We start from the raw sequence: 22,439 nt of genomic DNA on the forward strand, positions 1-22,439 counted from the left end.
GGGCAGAAAGCTCTCACATCCTCCAAGCAGCACGGTATCAAGCCGAGTGCGAAGCACAATTCGGAATGGATCAAGATGCACCATTCCCTCATCCGGCGCATCGACAGATGTCACCGAAGGAAAAAGCCGCGAGCTGATTATGTTGGGCGTGAGCCCGCAACTTCCTGTTCATCCATCAACTACCCAGGGGAGGGATGAAAAACGAGAGATTGAAGAATAGAGAGATGTACGATGAGAGAAAAAGTGAGAAAGGGGATTTTTCAGAAAAACAGAGCTTGAGGGCCGAGTGATGTGAGAACCACAAATGAGAAAGGGTGGGAAACACTACCCGGTGAAACAGGCTCCCTGTGCACATTTGAGTGTCGTGTCTTTTGTTTTATCTCGATTCTTGTTTTGAGTCGTTTCGAGTGTTACCCGATGTGTCTAGGTTGTGTGCCTTTTATTTCCGTGTTGAGTTGTCTTGCTGTGTTCAGTCGTAGGCTCGATACCTAGTCAAGAGCTCATTTATCAATTTCAAAATAAAATCGTTTTGCGCTCCGAGTGCCGTGCCGTTCTCCACATCTGTGCAAAACAAGATTCATTCTTTCATAAAACCGCAGGGTTCAGCCCAAGTCATGTCAGAACAGTAAAACAAGGACCTATTCGAAGCTATATGGGTTCCAGACTACAAAGCAAAAGAAAAGAGGGAAAACCGAAGCATCTGAATGTGTTTCACCTTCTTCAAACTCCGTGATTGTGCTCCGGATGTACCTTTTCAGGCCTTGCCAGTGCCCTGAAGAATGAGCATGCCTCTACTCCAAGCTTAAGCATGCTTCAAGCCAGAACGGCAATTAAAGCAGCAGCAGCAGATGTTATCTCCCGCCAATATGAACAGGGTGTGCCCCTTTTTGAGCTGAGTGTGTTGCAAAGTCCTCTAAGAGGTAAATCAGGGGCACCAGAGTACATTTTTGATACTCCTCAACTACATAGAATATGAATTTTCATATACACTATTGTTGCATGCGTGCCACACATCGTTATGATTCATGCATAGAATATGCTTGCTTTTGATTCCGCATAGAATATGCTTTGCTTGTTTTTTGCATAGAAAATGCTCGTATCTTTTGCATAGAAAATGCACTCTTCCATACTTGCATAGAAAATGCACCTCTTTTGCATAGAACATGCATTCACTCGCACTATCTTGTGCACTTACACTTTGTATCTCACTAGCACTGTCTTGTGCATCCTGTGGTTGTATCTCACTCGCACTATTTTGTGCATTGCATTTCAATCGCGCTGTTTAGCGTATCGCACTGTCTAGTGCATTTCAAATCAATCGCGCTGTTTAGCGTATCGCACTGTTTAGTGCATTCTATCGCGCTGTTTAGCGTATCGCACTGTCTTGTGCATTTCAAATCAATCGCGCTGTTTAGCGTATCGCACTGTTTAGTGCATTCTATCGCGCTGTTTAGCGTATCGCACTGTCTTGTGCATTTCAAATCAATCGCGCTGTTTAGCGTATCGCACTGTCTAGTGCATTTCAAATCAATCGCGCTGTTTAGTGTATCGCACTGTCTAGTGCATTTCAAATCAATCGCGCTGTTTAGTGTATTTCAATCGCGCTGTTTAGCGTATCGCACTGTCCTGTGCATTTCAAATCACTCGCGCTTTCTTGCGCATTGCACTGTTTTGTGCACCTTACTTGCATTTTGCATGCATTCTATCGTGCTATCTTGCGCATCTCACCTGTACTTGTTAAGTGCATTGTATCGCGCTATCTTGCGCACCTTATTGGAATCGCACTGTTTTGTGCATTCACTCTGCATCGCACTATTTTGTGCATCTGTTTAGCACTGTTTTGTGCATTCACTCTGCATCGCACTGTCTTGTGCACTCCCCGGTCTAGGAGACCTTAAATCCTCCGGTCTATGGAGACCTTAAATCCTGCATCTTTATTCGCACTGCCTTGTGCACTCCCCGGTCTAAGAGACCTTAAATCCTCTAAAGGTGCAATTCCTTTGGTGTTTGTCGTGCCCGAATGACTTCCGGTGGTCCGGTATAGCCACCTGCCTGTGTTTGCAGTGAGTTCCTAGGAGACCAACTGCGACGGTGGAAACTAGAGTTCGAATGGCTCATGCCTAGAACACAAAGGTTCGGGATTTCCGTGACTAAAGTCTGGTTTAAATACCCAGGGGCGTGTCCTCGGCTTGAAATCTATATGGAAGCCCCATAGGTTGAGATAGCGTGTATGCACCTCAATTCTGGATACTGAACCAACCTAGTCTGTCACCCCGTTGGAGAATAGGGAAAGCTGCGACCATGGTCAAGGAGAAAAGTAGTACCTGCAGTCCAACCAAGAAGAAGCGAAAGATCCCCAGCAGCATGAGGTAAGTCATCGTCAATTACCCCTGTGAGGTACCTTTACCTCTTAGCCGTTACATTGCATTTTAGTCACTACATTACAGTGCATTGCATGCATGAATCCTCAACTTTCAAACCGGCTTCGCGTAGCGTATAAGTCCAACTTTCAAAACCGGCTTCGCGTAGCGTATAAGTCCAACTTTCAAAACCGGCTTCGCGTCCAATCTTCAAAATCTTCCTGCATATCATTTTGCGTTTTGCCCCCCCCTTGCCTGCGAGCATGCCTGCGGGCACATCTCTGTTTATCTTGTATGTTTGTCTAAGTCTTCGGCCTTGTCAAAAATGGGTCGTCTCTGGACTTTGACATTCACTCCCGTCACTTGTGACTTCCGAGTTCTGTCAAAGAGGGGCAACTGTAGACACCCCATTTTTGACCGACCTTGAGACTCAGACGTCACCAGTTGAGCGCTTGGTGATATTGCATAATGTGCTCGTTCAGAAGTTTCAGAGTCGCGGCCGTGAGCCCTGCCTCCGGACTTCCGAACCCTCTTCTGTGCCTTGTCTCGGTTTGCGAGCCAGACTCGGTTTTCTCTGTTTCTTTTCCTGAGGGAAGGGAGAGGTCCCGTAGACCATCTCTCAATGTCCGTAGGCTACATTTGGCGGCCGTAGGCCATTTTTCCCATTTCGGAGTCCGGTTTCCGGTTTTCGGAGCCGTCAGGCCGTGTGCCTCGGTTCGGGACCGCTTAACCATCTCCTTTTGCTCTGATTTTTGGTATACATCTTATTTTCTCCCTTTTGAGGGACACTGGGGTCTGAGAAACCCACTTCGTGGCCGAACGCCACTTTCGGTGTTTAACGGGCAGTTTCCGGGGCCCCGAACTGCGTGTTTTGGCCCCCGAACATTCGTTTTGCATCGGTTTTCGTTCATTTTTGGCAGGTACCTCTGTTTTATCACCAGGAAGGTCACTGAAGGGTGGGAGGCTAGTAATTGTTGCAGCAACCAGTTATCTCTCCTCCGGAGCCTCCCGGCGCCCATTTTTCCAACTTCCGGGCTAATGTTGAACCCCTTGGACCTTTCTTCTTGAACTTTGAACCACATATCTGTGATCTACACACCTGAGAGGCCCCTAAAAGTTGGTGGCCGGCCATTAAGGTCACCTGACCCTTTTGACCCCTTTCTTCCGGGCTAATGTTGAACCCCTTGGACCTTTCTTCTTGAACTTTGAACCACATATCTGTGATCTACACACCTGAGAGGCCCCTAAAAGTTCATGGCCGGCCAGTAATTCAACTTGACCCTTTTGACCCCCTCTTTCTGAGCCAATGTTGAACCCCTTGGACCAACTTTCTTGGAATTTTAACCACATGGTTGTGTTGTACACACATAGGACTACCTCCCCAGTAGCTTGCCGGCCAGAAAATCACATTGGCCCTTTTGACCCCTAGCCGGCCGGCTAGGGGGTGTGGCCGGCCGGCCACCTCCAGCAAAAGTGAGAGGCCGGCCGTGTTCCTCCCACTGTACCCTTTCCAGCTGTGGGGCAATATCCCCCAGATATTTTCTGTATCCGGGGGATATTTTGGGAGAGAGTTATGCTCTCCAATTCACCCCCCTTTTACACCCCTTTCTTGACCTTATAACCAGCTGAGGGTCTTCTTCTTGAGGGTTAGAAAAAATACTCTTCAAGTCTCCATAGCCATCTCCATCTTCTTCCTTCTCAATTCTCCAAAAAACCCTAAGTCCCTAACCTTCATTCCTTATACACCACCAAGCTCTACCACCACCATCTCATTTCCAGCAGCAAGGAGGGATTCTAGAAGGCAAAAGAAGCTCCAAATCCATCCAAGAAGCAACAAAATCTCGAATCTTCAAGGGTAAGTTACACTTTTACCCTTTTGACCCTTTTTCTTGTTCTATTTCTAAGCCCCTCTTGCTTTTTGTTTCAACCTACGGCCCTAACTGAAAAGGGCCATTTTTTGGAGCTCATCTTCACTTCTCATTAAGGGCTCAACCCTGTTTGAGCCCTCCATAATACACTTGCTTCATTGACCATCTTGTATGTCATAGTTTTGCATGCTATTTTTGACCCATGAGCAATTTATTTTCGAGCATGTTGTAAACTGATATAGGGCTTATTTTGAGCCCCTCTTCAACATTGGAGAAGGGCTCAACCTTATTTGGTGTCTCCATGTGTCACTTGTAGTTCAATCCCTTATTTGACCCCATTTTTGCATAAGTTGATAGCCCTCTTGGCTTCTGTTTTTGGACCTTGGTCCGAACTGAAAGTGACCTTGTTTTGGCCTATACTTCATGTTTCATTCACACTTTTTTCCTGTTTGGTGATTATTTTATATACTTCATGTTATAGCACCTTTTGAGCCTTGTTTTGCATCCCATTTTTAGCATATTTGTATACTGATTTTGAGGTTGCCATATACTTTAAATGTTCATATTTTTGGTCCATCTTCAGTGTTGTAGAAGGAAATTTTTCAGTTTGGGTTTAGCTTATACCACTTGCTTCATTACCCCTATCTTGGCCCCTATTCTTGTATGCTATTTTTTCCATACCTATATTTGCTGTTTGGCCATGTTTATAACTGGAAAAGTGCTTATTTTGGGACTGTCTAGCTTCTGTCTTTGCATTGCATGTCCATGTTGTGCATGTTTAGCATGGCTATAGGCCATTTCGGGTGCCTAATGTTGCATTTTGGGACATTTTCTTGCATTTCACATCATTTCGCTTCATTTCGGGACTGTTTTCCCCATATGTTGTTGCTGAAATTCCATTAGCATGCTTGCATATCATTTTTGTCATTTGCATTGCATTCTGCCACAGCCTCGGTTTGCGTGCCCGTGTGCACGCATTTCGAGGCACTCCATTTTCATCCGACGGCATCCGATGTGAGTGTGGCTGAGGCTCACTCATGTTGGTATAAGCCCATGTGTCATTTCCATATCATTTCATCATATTTTATCACCACCTCGGTTTGCGTGCCCGTGTGCACGCATTTCGAGGCACTCCTTTTTTTATCCGACCGGCATCCGATGTGAGTGTGGCTGAGGCTCACTCATGTTGGTATAAGCCCATTTGTCACTTCCTTGTCATTTGCATTGCATTTGTCATCGCCTCGGTTTGCGTGTCCGTGTGCACGCATTTCGAGGCATCTCATTTTCATTGTATCTGTCATCACCTCGGTTTGCGTGCCCGTGTGCACGTACTTCGAGACATCTCATTTTCATTGTATCTATCATCGCCTCGGTTTGCGTGCTCGTGTGCACGTACTTCGAGGCATCTCATCTTCATTGTATCTATCATCGCCTCGGTTAGCGTGCCCGTGCGCACGTACTTCGAGGCATCTCATTTTCAGTATTCCGTCATTTTCTCGGTTCGCGTGCCCGTGTGCACGCATTTCGAGGCATCTCATTTTCATAGCATTGTGTATGTTAGGATTGTATATTAGTTGCATTTCATGCATATCATGCATATTGCATCATGTCCGGAATAGGAGTTAGCCCGGGCACGGGAAACGAGGTACATTTCATACTCCGAGTGACGGAATGTGTCTCAATTCCCCAGTCACCGACACTCCGGATTATCCATGATGGAGTTAGGTTTTAGCTGTAGTTTCATGTGCATTCATCCTATATTGAGTTGTGCATTTCGACTCCTCTGCCATCATGCCTCGGTATGCGTGATTGGTGGCACGAGGATCCAGACATGCATATATTTGTGCAAATACATTGCTATGCCCCTTTCCTGCTCTTTGTTGCAGCAAAACCAGGAATCAGCAACTTTCCGGGACTTGGCACGCTTTTCAAGAATAACAGGTGTAAACAGAGGCTAATTGGGGCATTCCGGTGGATTTCCGCGCAAGACAATCCGGACATGCATCATCCACCAGAAGCAAGGCAGTCCCTGGCTTGCACGCCAGTTTTTTTTTTTTTTTTTTTTTTTTTTTTTTGCTTTCTAGTTAATTCATTAATTAATTAGGATTCTGTAATATTTTAGACTGTAATATTCTTTTATTTGGGACTGTAATATTTGGACTGTATATTTATTTGGACCCTCCGAGTGAGGGCATAACTGTAATAAGTGTGCGTGAGTGTGATGTATGTCTTCCAACCCCACGTCTTTCTCCCTTTTATTTATCCGCTTATGATGGTTAGATTAGGGCATATTTAAATTAGCATACAGTATGACAGCATGTTTGCATCATCCATCTGTATTGCATGCACCGGGCTCGGCACATCATACTAACTGCATTGTACTTTCAATTCTAAATTGAATACATGATAGTTGTAGCATTTCATATACCATCTTAGAATAGCCGAGCCTGCTATAGTTGCATTTTGCATGTGTTGCATTAGGCATTTTTGTATACTTAGGATCATGCATGATTTCTAATTAACTTCCTTTTTTTGGCTTGGAGTACTCGGTAAGTTTTATGCTTTAGCATCCTTGCATGCGTGTGAGTGACTGCCATGAATAGCATGCTTACCATGAGGCTAATTGCTAATGTGATATAACTGCCTGAATGCCTGTGGGTGAAGGTTGGGTTATTTGAATTGGAATAATTCATCAAATGTGTGTTTTAAGCCCACTAGATAGTGGCAAAATCATGTTTTCTAAGCCCACCCGAGGGTGGCAAATCCACGTCTTAGCCTACTTGCGGGTAGCACCATCAAACCATTTTCAAATAAACAAGCATGAAATGTTTTGTTCCAATTCGGACGACCCAGTCTATATTTATATGCTGCGAGCATCACATAGTAACCTAGGCTAATAACCGGAATAAGAACATACAATGTTTTCAAAAATTGATATCATGGTTAGTAGAGGCCGGTCTATGACCGGGCGAGCGGGGGTGCTCACGAAGTGACCTTCCCCAATCGTACCCAAGTTCCCGAACCGAGGCAACTTTGGTGATGACGGACACGTGGCCTTTTGGCACCGAGTCAGGGTTTCCTAAATTTTCCAAAATAAAATATTTAGGTGGCGACTCTGTATCTGGCAAAGCAGTCCATGTTTGGCACTTCTTTCAAAAATCTGTTTTTTTCTCAAAACGATTTGCCGGATTTGGACTCTTTGGTTCAGACTTAGAACCGTGACTACAAAGTCGAGTCCGAGCTGTAGCGAGGTCCCCCCGCGGGCTTGTTACAGGCGGTAATGAAAAAAATAGACTACTAACTCCCCCCTCCCCTTTTTATTGTTTATCAATTTTCCTTTCTCCTTTTTTCTCTCTCTCTCTCACTCTCAAAACAAAACACAAGTTAATTAGTTCTTTAAGTAACCTATGGTAACGAAAGTAGTGAAGAAAATAAATTTCGTCACTAAATAAGAATAATCCGCGACGAATTATAAAATTTTGTTATATATAATAAAAAAAGTAAAAATAATAGGTGACGAAATTTATTTTTGTCAATAAATACTTCTTTTTAGGTGAGGAAAAATTAAATTTCGTCACCAAAGGTTTTTCCTCTAATCTTTTTAGTGAGAAATATATTTTTGTCACCAATAATTTTAAATATTTTTTTTTTGAAAAATTTGATTTTAAATATTTTGAAACTATTTGATGAAGAATATATTTTTGTCGTCAATTATTTTAACATTTTAAAATTTTTGGGGAGAAAATTATTTTATCACCAATTTTGGAGGGAGAACTTTGTGATATTGGCGGTGATGAAAAAAAAAAAAATCCTACTAGTTCCCCCTTCTTTTTTTTTTTGGTGCTTCAGTTTTCCTCTCATCCCTCTCTTGCAAAACATACGTTCTCTGTCTTCAGCCCCCCTTCTTCTCCTTTAGCGCTGCCACCAACGTCATCCGTTCTCCTCCTTCAGTGCCGCCACCGATGTCACCCGCGTTCTCCTCCGAGCAATCGTCAGTGCCATCGGCGTTGCTTATTCGATTATTTCTCTATTTTTCTCTTTTCAGGTATAGATCCTCTCTCTCTCTCTCTCTCTCCCTCTCCCTCTCCCTCTCCCTCTCCCTCACTCGATTTCTCTATTTTTCAATCTTTATTTTTCCTAATTTTCAAAACTAATTTCATTGTTTTTCCTAATTTTGAAAACTACTCAGACACATAGTGTCCCATATATTATTTTTTCAGACTAGCTATGAAAAAATGAGTACTTGAATATAGTCTTGTTAAGTTAATAACTCGTTCATGTTATTTGCTTTATATACAATTAACAGAAAATATTAAATGTAACAGATTTACTAAAAAAATAAAGATTAAGGGCACATATAAATTCTAGATAAATGTATTTTATGTACCTCAATTAGGGATTGCCAATATGTTTAAATGTATTTTATGTACCTCCATTAGGGATTGCCAATAATTATTGAAGCCATGAATATGGATTTTTCGCTCTTTTCAGTGCTTATCTGAATTCTTATCTGATTTAGATACACTGACTCTTGCCTCTCTGGTTCTAGTGGGTTATAATGATAAAGTAACATAGAGGAAAGAGAGGGACAAGAAATAAGGTTCCAAAATTCGTTGGAAGGGGAAAGGGGCTCTTCAAACCTTGTTCTGATTGACTGCTAATTAGCCGAATAGCTGTGGTGATTGAAGGCGAACACGGCAGTCCTGATGCCCTTTCGAGGTTCTTCAAAGCTTTACTGCAGTGTCCCAAAACAGAGAGAGGATCACAGCCGAACGATGCACTCAAAATAGAGGGAGGATCAAAATCAATTGTTGTGAGAGGCGAATGGTGCACTCATATCTTCGGCGGCGAGACTAGTTCGACGGTAAGGCACTCATCTCATCTCTCTTCTCTTCCTTTCGCTGTGAGAGGCTGCTGTTGCTGTTGTTATATATATATATACTTGAACACTTGACAACAGGCATGAACTCGTACTTAGCGATGCTCGAATCTGGGGCTGCTTCAAAGCTGATAGAACCCCCATTTTTTTTCCTGTTCTGATTAAATTCTTCAAAAGTTGGAAACTTGAATTTGAAAGAGAACTAGGGTGTCTGTTTTTGGTCAAACCCATCCGAAAATTCATTTGTCTTCTTGTTTGGATTCGACCCCTGTATATCCACGGTTGTAACTCTGTTTTTGGCTCAATAGGAATCGAATCTTTAAGACTGTTTTCTGCAGAAGAAACCTTCGATTGGTTTGAGTTGTCCTCTGATGACTTGTCATTTCTTTTGAATCTGCAACAGACAAAATAATCAGAAACAACATAAGATTTTAAAACAAGTAAGATTTTTTTAATTACCATAAAAATAGAAAAAGAAAATTGAAGACAAGAGTTTTGAAATACCTGATAAGTTATCTCTTGAAGAAATCGAAAAGAGGAAAAAAGTAGGTGGAGACAGAGAAGCAGAAAATGCCGACAAAGAGAACAAATTTTTGGTACAAGAACTGGGTATCAGAACCCATATCCACTGAATCGAAATGGGTATACACCACACAATTAAGCATTCACTCACCCATCAAGTTAGTGTCTTATTACTGATGTACTGCAGTTGTTTGTGTGTATATCTGTGCTGATTCAATCTTATACTTGTCTCAGATGCCCTTTCACATGTTATTTGATATTTATTGATGATTTTTGAGTCGGTCCTAATTTTAAAAGCAGTTTTCTTTTGGGCTTTAACTATGACATTGTTTACCTTTGATCTATAGAATGTCCTTGTGTTATGCCAAGCATTTTTCATCTAATAGAATTCCTTTTCTTATGCCAAACAGAAGGAACATAATGACTAAATTGCTGATAGCTTCTGGTGGACAATAAAGATAACTGAATAGAAATGGGAGGCTGTTGCTGCTGCTGTTCTAAAGGAGGGGGACTAAACAGTTCGCCACCATTCTATCATGTCAGTAATATCTCCCTTACACAGGATTATTTTAATTTTTTGGTATCAACTGATCCTAACCTTTATAGCTTTAGCAGAATTTTGTGCCTAGCATAATCTTGGTTTACGTGGCATAGTTGTTTTGCATATAGGGTGAAACATCATTTTGCTATCTAGAATTTATTCTATTTTTGGATTCAGCTACTTAATGAGATAATAGGGAACTCGAATTTCTTACTTTACTGTCATTTGCCAGTGGTTACTTGTATTGAAGTTAATTATGTGATGCTTTTTTCTCTTTTTAATCAGTAATGGTATAGTTCAGACTTAATTTTATTAGGTTTTGGTGCAGAAACTGCAATTTTGTTTCCTTATGCAAGCTCTTGTCAGCTAGAAGATATGAGGGATCTTTAGTTGCTTTTGAACTTGGGAATTCGAGGCTTTTTCCAAGTCTAGAGTGAACTAGATTTGCTATAAACTATTTGCACTACAACAAAATTGACTTTTTACGGCACCACATCAACGACATACAATGCATGCAAGCCGTAATTTCTCACTTTTACGACTTGCTTTTTTTGCATGTCATAAATAATAGACTAACCATGACGTGTCTATTGCGTAGGCCATTAATGGTAAAAATGATAATTTTTTCACGGGTTGCATTGCGTGCCGTAATTGATAAAACTTTCTACGACATACATATAGCATGCCGTTAATACATCAGTTATATACGGCACACGTCTGCCAGTCATTAAAAATAAGTCACTTTTTACGACTTACTATGTGGGTTGTGAATGGTATCCCAAAATACTTCAGGCACCGAAACCCAATTTTTTTGGCACCACTTGTGAAAAAAAAAATATTTAATTTATTTTTTTATTATCAAATAGACTGATACAATTCAAAAAAAAGAAAAGAAAAAAAACACAGTTTCTAAGAAGAGAGGGAGACGTAGGTGAAGGGGAAGGGTTTCTTTAAACACTTCTTCAATCAATTAAATGGGTGGAGATCCATTGATGCAGTCTGCTTCGCCTTACTAGAAGAAAGGTCCATGGACGCAGTCTGCTTCAATTACTTCGACTTGAACTTGGCTTCAATTTGTAATCTGCTTCAACTCTCTCTTCTCTTTCTTCTTCCTGAAACCCTTGTTTAGCCTCTCTCTCTCTCTCTCTCTCTCTCTCGGTATATATATATATTTATATCCCCCTCCTCCCTTCTCTTCTCTGTTTTTCTGTTTGTTTTTATGCACTGTGGAATCTGTCCCTTTCTGTGCTTGAACTGATGGATAGATGAAATGAATTTGCTGTTTGTTTTTATATTGGGTGTTTGAGTTGTAAGAACTAGATTAATGTTGTAAGGGCTTTGAGCATTTGAATGAATATTTTATGCCTATGTGAGCAGTGTACTTTGCATCTACCTTTATATCTTAAGTGGCTAGCTTACTGGTTCTAGCAAAGGTTTTCTTGTCATAATGTCATTGCCGCACCATTATTTATTTATTCTTTTAATAATTTGCGGCAAAGGGCTGGTTTGGTTTCCCCTAGTGTGTGAGTATGCCAACATAGGTTCTTTGATAATAATAACAAGGTTTACTTACCGTTGTACTAAAAATTAATGTTATGGTAAAAGATTGGCTCTATTAGATTTTGGAAAAAAGTGACTTTCTTGTATGGGGTTCAGAGATTGACTGTTATTCCCGGAAGGTTTTTAATTTTTTACAGAAAAGAAAATAGTGTTTGACATGAATTGATGCTCTCTTTACCTTCTCTCACAATGATGGCTCTGTTATCTTATGGAGAGCTTGTTTCTACTGGACAGGATTTTTAGTGTCATGTTCATTGCCATCTCTATGACATGGCCAGAATTTAGGTTTTGAATATAATCAGTTCATGTTTTGATTGGTGCCTATTAATTAGTTTGTTGGTTCTAGGTAACAAAAGAACAACAATTTAAGCAGAGCTTGTGGTCTTAGTGATAGTAGATTGTTTCTAGTTGTGTTTTATTCTATAATGGGGTTTGAGTCTTTTGAATTTTTATTTTCACTCTCATTATGTGTTGTTCATGGAAATACAATTCTAAAACCCTTGCCTTGGTAATTCCTCTAAAACCCTTTGCCATGGTAATTTTAGTCCGAACCTTTGCCATGGTAATTCCTCTAAAACCCTTTTTATGAACGCATTTGACTTTTGGAGTCACGGTTCTCTCTCTCTCTCTCTCTCTCTTTCTCTAGTGTGGGGAGGGAATCAAAATGACCAGACCCTCAACTTTTCAGAAGTGTGCCTCCCCAATCTACTAGACTACACTATTATGAGTATTATCTAATAATGGCTTTATAGAGGGACACCATCAATCAGATTTTGCGATATGCAAGCAAGAATCGACTTCCGAAAAGTTTGAAAGAGCAAATGCTGGCAAATATGCAACTGAAATTTAGGACAGCAGAATTACAGCAGGAGGAAGTGCTTGAAGACCTACCTAAGGCAATTAGATCAAGTATTGCTCAGCATCTTTTTCATGGAACTGTGGAAAATGCCTATCTCTTCAAAGGAGTTTCTGAAGACCTTATCATCCAACTGGTACAATATCTTTTCCCTCTCCTTCACATTATAGATCATGTTGCAATATTATAGTAATTACTCTAGTTTAATAGCAACAAAACAATAACAACAATAAGAATATTATTAACTGAGCACATTGACACTTCAAAATGTGAAGTACCTGTTTCAGACTCAACACGACATAATAATAGACAAACTATCAGTTATGTGTTCCTTGAAGCCAAGAGAATGTTTGTTAAGAATATATATATATATATATATATATATATGTATATATTGTTGGTAATATATGAATATTCCAAAGTAGGGTGAAGTACCCATGAAAAATACATACATGTTTAGAAAGGGGAAAAAAAAAGGGTAAACAATTCCTAGCTCCAGCATTTCATTATGATGTTTCACTAAATTGTTCTTTTGTTCCATGGATACTACCAATACGAGGCTAGAGGCATCCATGTCAAACATAATATGATACAATAACATTTTAGTGTAAACGTTTAAGAAGAATTCAGATACTTAAAACATCATGTCTCCATGTCCTACATAGGGAAGAAGAAGTGTCTGATAGACAGTCCATACACACATCCAGGATGCATAATGAGTCCATATAGCAGGAGCCAAAATCAATGTGGAAATTTTAAATTCAGAGTTACCAGATTGTCATCTAATTAAGCAGCATCTTGTGGCATCTTCTCCTCTTAGGTGTCCGAAATGAAAGCAAAATATTTTCCACCAAAGGTTGATATCAACTTACAAAATGAGATACCTACGGATTTCTACATTCTAGTATCTGGAGTAGTGGTATGGTTACTTCTCCTTTCACATGTTATTCTATGTACACTACCAGAAGCAAAATCTGACCATCTGACATGTAGGATGTCGTGATATACAAAAATGGCAAGGAGCAGGTATGGTTTTACTTTTTTTTCAATGAAATGGAGCTGATATGTTCAGTGCGTGAGTATTGCAAAGACAAAAAACAATAACGGAAGATGCATGATTGACCATGTCTAAGAAATTAGTAATGAACTTCTGCATTGACTGACAAATCAAGGTCCTTGTTTCTACAAAGATCCACAATTTTTTTATGGAAAAACACCTATTGCAGGGGGGGAAAAAAAATGTAGAACGGTAAAACTAGAAAATGATGGTGATTGTAATGGGACACAATCTGTCATGCACAGGAAACTACTAATCAACCCACATTGAGTCTCACATACACAATTACTTGCACACAAAAACATATTACTTCAAAAGAAAATAAAATGGAGAGCCAAAACCAATCTGTAACTGTGGTTTCATTTCACAGCTACGTTGCATATAGTTTTGATTTGTCATAGGAAAGCAGTAACCTTTGTAGTTGCTATGTAACATGCAAGGCAAAGAATGACAAACACCAATCTAAAAATTGTAATATGTAGAAATTTCACTAGAAAAAAAATCCATTCAACGAAGGAAATCACAAGATGATCTTATATGAGACCAAACTGATGAAAGTTTCCTATCTGCTGAAATAAATCCTAGTTATTCCATTTTTTCTACATTTGAATCATTGAACTAACAGAACAAAGAGTTGTATTTAATGTTAACTTAGTTCAAATGGGATTTCCAGTTCTTGTCAAAATTAGGGGTTGCAGACATGGCAGGAGAAATAGGGGTACTTTTTAATATCCCACAACCTTTTACGGTGAGAACTAAGAGACTTTCTCAGGTCATCCAGATTAGTCATCATCAATTCAAGCAAATGGTGCAGCCACATAATCCAGATGGAAAGATAATAATCTCCAACTTTATACAGGTCTGGAATTTTTTTATATTATTGAGAATTGAGGTTTTAAAAATGTTATATTTCCTCATGTTTCTAGATATTATCAGTGATACATTTGACAAGTACATAGCACAAGAAGTTAGTGATTAAACTACCAACTTCTCCCAGGAAACTGTACACACAGTGCCCAAAAAATTGAAAAACAATTTTTTTTTCTAAGCATTGGAAAACTATTTTTAGGTCATCACGTGGCGAGGTTTGAATTTGATGGGCCATCCACCAGTGTTTCCACTATCAGAGTTCCCCACCCAACCCTTAAATTAGCTTCACATGCAAATAAACTTTTATGTTGACTGACTCTACCTGCATTCCTTGCTCAGTATTTGAAGGGATTAAAGAACGAGTTGCTCGAAGAGATGCCATTTGTAAAAGATTTGTTGGATGAGTTCAATACAGAGGTAATTCTTTGCCTTGGACATAGACTTGCATAAAACATATATCAATAATAAATCAGAATCTGAGTTTACCTGTGCCTATAAAGAAAGATACCTGAAATTTTACACATTTGACAATTTACTTTAGATGTGTACGTGTCACGACCCAAACCCGGCCCTATGGGTTTAGCACCGTAACCGGCCAGTAATCCGAGATTACCGAAGGCCTGCAGATACAGTAATACAGTAAAATAGAGTACAGGGCCTGGCGGAAGCCAATACAGTAATTAAACAATGTCCAATGAGCTGTGACAGTCTGTATGCAAAAGATTTTTCCATGCATTCATACATAAACAGTACAGAACAGTATGTACAATACTTACATCCATTCAACTAGGGACTCAACCCTACATAACAGTACAAAAAACATTCCGTCTGTACAAAATTTACAGTCACACAGTACAGGGACCTAATCCCTTGGTAACAGTACAGTAACACCCGGTCTGTACAGAACAGTAAAACAGTACAGAAGGGGGAAAACAAACAAAACACCCCCAAGCCATAGCATGGCAACTCGGAACCTCGCAGTGAGGCACAAAGGCTGGCTTGACAAAACTGGAGTCTAACCCTGACGCTCCTAGCTCCGATCTGGTGCCTGTACACCTACATATATATATGAGCAGTGAGCTAAAGCCCAGTGAATAACATAAAGCGTAAAGGGGTTTAGGATGAATGTCCTTACAGTAATGAAAACAGTTCAATTCAATCAGTATTTCAGTTGTTCAGTACAGTAAACAGTCATATGTGGTACATCCATTAGTATAACAGTAACAGTAGGTCTTAAAAGACCGAACAGTAATGATGGCCATCAGTCAGTAAACAGTAGTGGTTCCACGAGGGAACCGACAGAGAATTCTGTCGCAGTAACAGTAACAGTAAACAGTAGGTACTAAGGATGCCACAGTACAGTTCAGAAATAAAGGACATACATTCATTCAGTAAATAATACCAGTTCAGTAAACAGTTTAGTTCAGTATTCAAAAGATAATCAGTTGAACATATCTTTACACAATTGTTACTCACAGAGTTCTGGGCTACAGTATGCTAGAGCGCGTCTCCCCAGTTGCCAACCCTACACAGTTAACAGGTTGAACACACTAAGCTACACAGTTGGGAAATCTCATAACTTAATCCCTAATGCCTCGGTGTGTTCTACATCTATATCCTCAACAAGATGCCTTAAACTAGGCCTAAGAATGCCTAGAACGGGATGAGGATGCAAAGATGCACATTTAAAAGCATTTTCAGAAAAACAGAGTCCCGCTCGAGCGCACGTTTCCCCGCTCGAGCGGTAATGCAACAAAGGTACACGCTCAAGCGTAAACTTTCCCGCTCGAGCGTACTGTAAAAGTACTGGATGGGTGAAATCTCCGCTCGATGCCCGCTCGAGCGTGAGACCTGACTCCGCTCGAGCGCCCAATCCTCTGCTCGCGCGTAAGGTAAAACAGTGCAGAGATACTGGATGCTCGAATTCTACGCTCGAGCGGCACTTCCTCCGCTCGAGCGGAAGTGCAAAATCTGGAAAACCCAGATTGCACCTCCAAGTTCAAAACCAAGTTGTTAACAACTCAAAACCGATCCCCTTGGGCTCATTTTCTGGAAAACTCTTATAAACACATAGAATATCATGTTTCAAAGATCAATTTTAAGAAATCAAAGCCCAAGGTGAGTCAATTAAAACCATAATCAAACCCATTTTCAAGAACAACATTCAAACATGCATGGATGAGTTTTAAACCAAATTAAAGCTCTAAAGCTTGCTCAAATGAGCTCATTTCTTTTCAAAACCAGATGAAAACATGGTCTGTAACAACAATATGAGCATGCATGTACTAATGTCCATGTAATCAACCTCAAAATGCAACAATACTAACATGCATGCAAGAGATGAGCTTCAATCTGCCATTAATGAACCAAATCATGACTTAGCTCTACAAATTAACATGAACCATGCATGAATCAACTTAAAGACAAAATCAAAAGATGAAATTCATACCTAGGTTCCTCGAATGCAAGTCTAGAGGTTCAATATAGCAATCTACACTTCAATTCCAAGCAATTCAAGCCAAATCAACAAGAACAATTCTCTCTCTCTCTCTAACTCTCCTCTCAAGGTCGGCTAAGCTCAGGAGAAATGGCTGATGGAAATGTGTTTTGATACAAGGTGTAATGAGGCTCAAACATGTATGTTGAGTGGGCCACTAAGGGTGGCAATATGGTAAATAAAACAAACTCTTTAATTAGCTTATTTTATCTAATTTAATCATACCTAATCAGTTTTCAGATAAATATACCATAAAATCACATTAATTATGTGGATCATAAAACATCAATCAATTTCTAATTCGGCCGCCGATATGGCCTTCAATTAGCAGTTTAAACATATAAGCATGAACAGATAATCATACGGTCAAACAGATAAAATGCAATTTAACTAACATATACTCAATCAATTCGGTTTCCAATTTCAATCAGTCAGTTCAGTACTTTAATCAGTCCAATTATCAGTCATAATCAATTCAGTTTAACGGTAATCGGTGTTTATCGGTAATCAATCAGTCAGTAATCGGTAAACAGTATGAGGGTTGTTACAGTCTCCCCTCCTTATAAAGAGTTTAGTCCTCTAAACTCGAGTTACCTTCATTCTGGAAGAAAACAGGGTTCAGTGGAAACAGTTCAGGATATCGTTTGGCCATGTCATCTTCCCTTTCCCAAGTGGCATACACGCCACCGTGGTTTTGCCAGTCAACTTTCACTAACGGGATCTCTTTGTTCCTGAGTTTCTTGATCCGTCGGTTTACAATCTGTATAGGCCGTTCCTCATAAGTGTAGTCATCACTCAGCACTACATGAGTAGGCTCTATTATGTGGAAGGGATCCCGGAGATAATCTCTTAACATCGAAATGTGAAAGACGTTATGCATGTGCTCCATTTCAGGAGGAAGCGCAACTTGATACGCCACCGGATTGATTTTCTCAATGATCTCATATGGTCCTACGTATCTCGGTGCTAACTTGCCTTTGACTCCAAAACGAGTCTGGCCTTTCATTGGCGTCACTTTCACAAAAACGTGATCACCCACTTCATGCTCTCTGTCCCGTCTTCTGACATCTGCATAACTTTTCTGTCTACTCTGTGCAGTTTTCAGTCTTTGCTGTATCAGTTTCACTTTTTCAGTTGTTTCATACACAATCTCGGGCCCAAGCAAAGGCCCATCTCCGACTTCTGCCCAGCAAATCGGAGATCTACATTTTTTGCCATACAATGCCTCAAAAGGCGCCATACCAATACTCGAATGGTAGCTATTGTTGTAGGCGAATTCAACTAATGGCAGATGACTTTCCCAGTCTCCCTGAAAATCAAGGACACACATTCTCAGTAAATCCTCCAGAGTTTGGATGGTCTTTTCTGATTGGCCATCTGTCTGAGGATGATAGGCACTACTCAGTCTCAGTTCAGTACCCAGTGCAGTTTGTAGGCTTTGCCAAAACCTCGATGTAAACTTCGAATCCCTGTCGGAAACAATAGACACAGGCACTCCATGCAGTCTAACAATTTCATCAATATAGATAACAGCCAATTTGTCCGCATTATAGATTGTCTTGACAGGTAAGAAGTGAGCAGATTTGGTTAGTCTATCAACAATAACCCAAATTGAATCCATACCTTTTCTGGAGCGAGGTAATCCAACGATAAAATCCATCGTGATATGCTCCCATTTCCACTCTGGTATGGGTAGGGGTTGCAATAGTCCGGCAGGTCGTTGATGTTCAGCTTTGACCTGTTGGCAATGAAGACATTTGGATACAAAATCAGCAATTTCTTTCTTCATTCCCGGCCACCAGAAATTCTGTTTCAGATCTTGGTACATTTTCGTATTCCCCGGATGGATAGACAATTTCGAATTGTGGCCTTCTTGCAGAACTCTTCTTTTCAGTTCAGTATCATTCGGTACACACAGTCTTTCTTGAAATTTCAGTACATTATTCTCAAATTTGAATCCCGGTCTCGGTTTAGATTCTCTTTCCTCGATGATCTTCTTCAAGAAATCATCCAGTTGCTGTTTCTCTTTAATCTCTTCAATCAGTGCCGGTTGAGCAGAAATAGCAGCTAAGGTTCCACCTTGTTCTCGTAAAACAATTTCAATTTCAGATTTTTCAAGGTCACAAAGCAACTCTTTCTGTTCGGTGAGCAAACATGCTAGATTTCCAATCGATTTCCGGCTCAATGCATCGGCAACGGTATTGGCTTTTCCCGGATGGTACAATATCTGTAGGTCATAGTCTTTAATCAGTTCCAGCCATCTCCGCTGTCTCATATTCAGTTCTTTCTGTGTGAAGAAATACTTTAAACTCTTGTGGTCGGTGTAAACTTCACATGTCACCCCATACAGATAGTGACGCCAGATTTTTAGTGCAAACACCACTGCAGCAAGTTCCAGGTCATGGGTCGGGTAGTTCTTTTCATGTGGTCTCAGTTGACGGGAAGCATAAGCAATAACTTTCCCATTCTGCATTAAAACACATCCCAAACCCTTATGAGAAGCATCACTAAATACAGTGTAACCATCCGTACCTGAAGGTAAGGTAAGAACCGGTGCAGTCACTAATCGGGTTTTCAACTCCTGGAAAGCAGATTCTCTTTGGTCAGTCCAGTCAAATAATGTCCCCTTCTGTGTCAGTTGAGTCAACGGTAAAGCAATCTTGGAGAAATCTTTGACAAATCTTCTGTAATATCCAGCCAATCCCAAAAAGCTTCGGACTTCAGTCACATTTGTTGGTCTAGGCCAGTTCACTACAGCTTCAATTTTCTGCGGATCAACAGAAATTCCATTTTTGCTAACAACATGCCCCAAAAACATAACATGGTCAAGCCAAAATTCACATTTAGACAGTTTAGCATACAGTTTCTGTTCTCTTAAGGTTTGCAGGGCAAGTCTCAGATGATGTTCATGTTCTTCTATACTTTTGGAGTAAATCAATATGTCATCAATAAATACAACAATAAAGTCATCAAGGTACGGTTTAAAAATTCTGTTCATGAGGTCCATAAAAGCAGCAGGGGCATTCGTGACTCCGAATGGCATAACCAAAAATTCATAGTGTCCATACCTTGTTCTAAAAGCAGTTTTATCAATGTCTTCCGGTTTAACCTTCAGTTGATGATACCCCGATCTGAGATCAATCTTAGAAAACACTTGTGCACCCTGTAACTGATCAAATAAGTCATCAATACGTGGCAAAGGGTATTTATTTTTCACAGTTACCTTGTTCAGTTCACGGTAGTCTATACACAACCTCAACGAGCCATCTTTCTTCTTGACAAACAAAACTGGTGCACCCCATGGTGAGGTACTGGGTCTGATGAACTTTTTGTCTAACAGTTCTTGCAATTGCACTTTCAGTTCTTTCAGTTCAGTTGGGGCCATTCGGTAAGGGGCTTTAGAAACTGGTTGTGTTCCGGGAATCACATCAACGGTAAATTCAATCTCCCTGTCAGTCAAATCTCCTGGAAGATTATCTGGAAAAACATCTGGAAATTCTCTGACTATAGGAATACAATTCACGTCAGTTTTAATACTATCATCAGTAGACACAGTCAGTACAGAACACAGATATCCTTTACAGCCCTTTCTAATCAGTTTAACAGCCTTCACAGATGAAATCAAATACGGAGGAGGTACTACTCCACTCCCATTAAACACAAATTCAGGCAAACCAGGTGGACGGAAAACAACTTGCTTGGTCACACAGTCAATAGTGGCATGATATTTTTGTAACCAATCCATCCCCAATATTACGTCAAAATGATCAATGTCCAATGGCAGTAAATCAATAAACAGATGCATATCCCCAACAATAATTTCACATGCGGGGTACATATAAGCACATGTCATGGATCCCCCTATGGGTGATGATACGGCTAGCAAATAGTTCATGGGTTCTAAGGGTCTATTCAATTTCCGTGAGAAAGCATGCGATACATAAGAATGTGTAGACCCCGAATCAATCAGTACATATGCATTTTGAGTACAGATAGAGAGAATACCTGACACAACGGTCTTGGTATTCTGCACATCTCCCGGTACTAGTGCGAACACTCGGCCTTGCCTCATAGGCTCTTTTCCGGTAGCTTTAGGGTTCGGTTTTGGTGGAGCATTTGATGCTGCGCCGCTAGCTGCAGCTTTGCTATTGCCTTGAGGAGCAGAAGGGCAATCTTTAACCATGTGGCCCACCTTACCACACCTGTAACAGGCTCCAGATAATTTGTGACAAACCCCTTTGTGCCTGTTGCCACATACAGAGCAGGGTGGAATGAACCCACTCCCTTGGCTGGGGCTAGTCATTGATCCCGTGTTCTGTTTCTTATTGGCTGGGTTGTGCTTGCCTTTCTTGAATTTGAAACCCTGCCTTTTTCCATGCCATTCAGTTGTTGGTGTTTCAGATTGTTTCACTGCTGCAATGTTCGACTCGGCCATCAATGCCCGGTCGAGAACACCCACAAAGGTCGGTAATTTCAAAACATTTATCCGGTCAAGTATTGCCACATTAAGGCCACCTTCAAATTTCCTGGCCTTCTTATATTCAGTATCCACCATATGCGGTGCATATCGGGCAAGTTCAGTAAATTTCGTCTCATATTCTGCAACGGACATTGTGCCCTGCTTCAGCTGTTCGAATTCAGTCACTTTTCTATCCCTGACACACTGAGGGAAATACTTTTCAAAGAAGGACTCCTTGAATTGAGCCCAAGTCATAACAGTATTTGTATCGCGGATCAACATCCACCACCTTCTAGCTTCTTCTTGTAGGGTGAAGGTAGCTAGCAATACTTTATTCGCTTCCGAGCACGGAAATACTTCGAATAATTTTTCTGTCTCAAGCACCCAAGCTTCAGCCTTTAGCGGTTCCAATCCTCCCTGAAAGGATGGCGGTTTCATTTTGCTGAACTTCTGGGTCAGAGCAATAATATCCCCATCATTCACATTCGCATTAAGTTCCGGCTGTACCGGAGGAGGAGGAGGTGGGGGCGGTTGGTTCTGTTGTTCAAGTCTAGCAGTTATCAGTTCTATCATTCTTTCCATTCTTTCCATTCTTGCCTCGGTAGACGAGGATTCAGGTTCATTTGCATTGTCCATTTCACTATAAGTAGTTATAACAGTTTTAAACATAAGCAGTCATTGGTTTAACAGTTTACCACATTAGCATGTATTCAGTCATAACATAACCACACACTTATCATGCTCATGAGATGCCCTAATAACTTTTCTAGGACACCCTATAGCTCATTTGGACACGTGTGTGCGGTATAACTCGTGGTAAGTATCGCTCTGATACCACTCTGTCACGACCCAAACCCGGCCCTATGGGTTTAGCACCGTAACCGGCCAGTAATCCGAGATTACCGAAGGCCTGCAGATACAGTAATACAGTAAAATAGAGTACAGGGCCTGGCGGAAGCCAATACAGTAA

The 22,439-nt window shown here is 40.7% G+C and overlaps 1 protein-coding gene across 2 annotated transcripts; it reads left to right on the forward strand.

Moving 5' to 3' along the window:
- Window positions 1-10,038: 10,038 nt before the first annotated feature.
- LOC114263081 (potassium channel KAT3-like) lies at window positions 10,039-15,050 on the forward strand. Of its 2 annotated transcripts, XM_082872281.1 has the most exons (4): window positions 10,039-10,167; window positions 12,483-12,722; window positions 13,407-13,505; window positions 13,580-15,050. In XM_082872281.1, exons 1-4 carry the CDS (start codon window positions 10,102-10,104, stop codon window positions 13,688-13,690), a joined length of 516 nt encoding a protein of 171 aa, XP_082728407.1. In that variant the 5' UTR covers window positions 10,039-10,101; the 3' UTR covers window positions 13,691-15,050. The 2 variants fall into 2 exon arrangements, 1 of the variants encoding a protein (XP_082728407.1); XR_014331192.1 differs by lacking the exons at window positions 13,407-13,505; window positions 13,580-15,050 and adding an exon at window positions 13,252-13,383.
- Window positions 15,051-22,439: the final 7,389 nt, after the last annotated feature.

Source organism: Camellia sinensis, chromosome 1 (assembly GCF_055761805.1).
Source record: "Camellia sinensis isolate YWXY chromosome 1, ASM5576180v1, whole genome shotgun sequence".
Lineage (NCBI taxonomy): Eukaryota > Viridiplantae > Streptophyta > Magnoliopsida > Ericales > Theaceae > Camellia > Camellia sinensis.

Excerpts from the sequence above, each read along its gene's own strand:
- LOC114263081 (XM_082872281.1), top strand. The coding sequence starts at position 10,102 with ATGGGAGGCTGTTGCTGCTGCTGTTCTAAAGGAGGGGGACTAAACAGT. Across the intron at positions 10,168-12,482 it reads GTTCGCCACCATTCTATCAT|AGGGACACCATCAATCAGAT; the intron begins GTCAGTAATATC and ends ATGGCTTTATAG. Across the intron at positions 13,506-13,579 it reads TTCTAGTATCTGGAGTAGTG|GATGTCGTGATATACAAAAA; the intron begins GTATGGTTACTT and ends TCTGACATGTAG.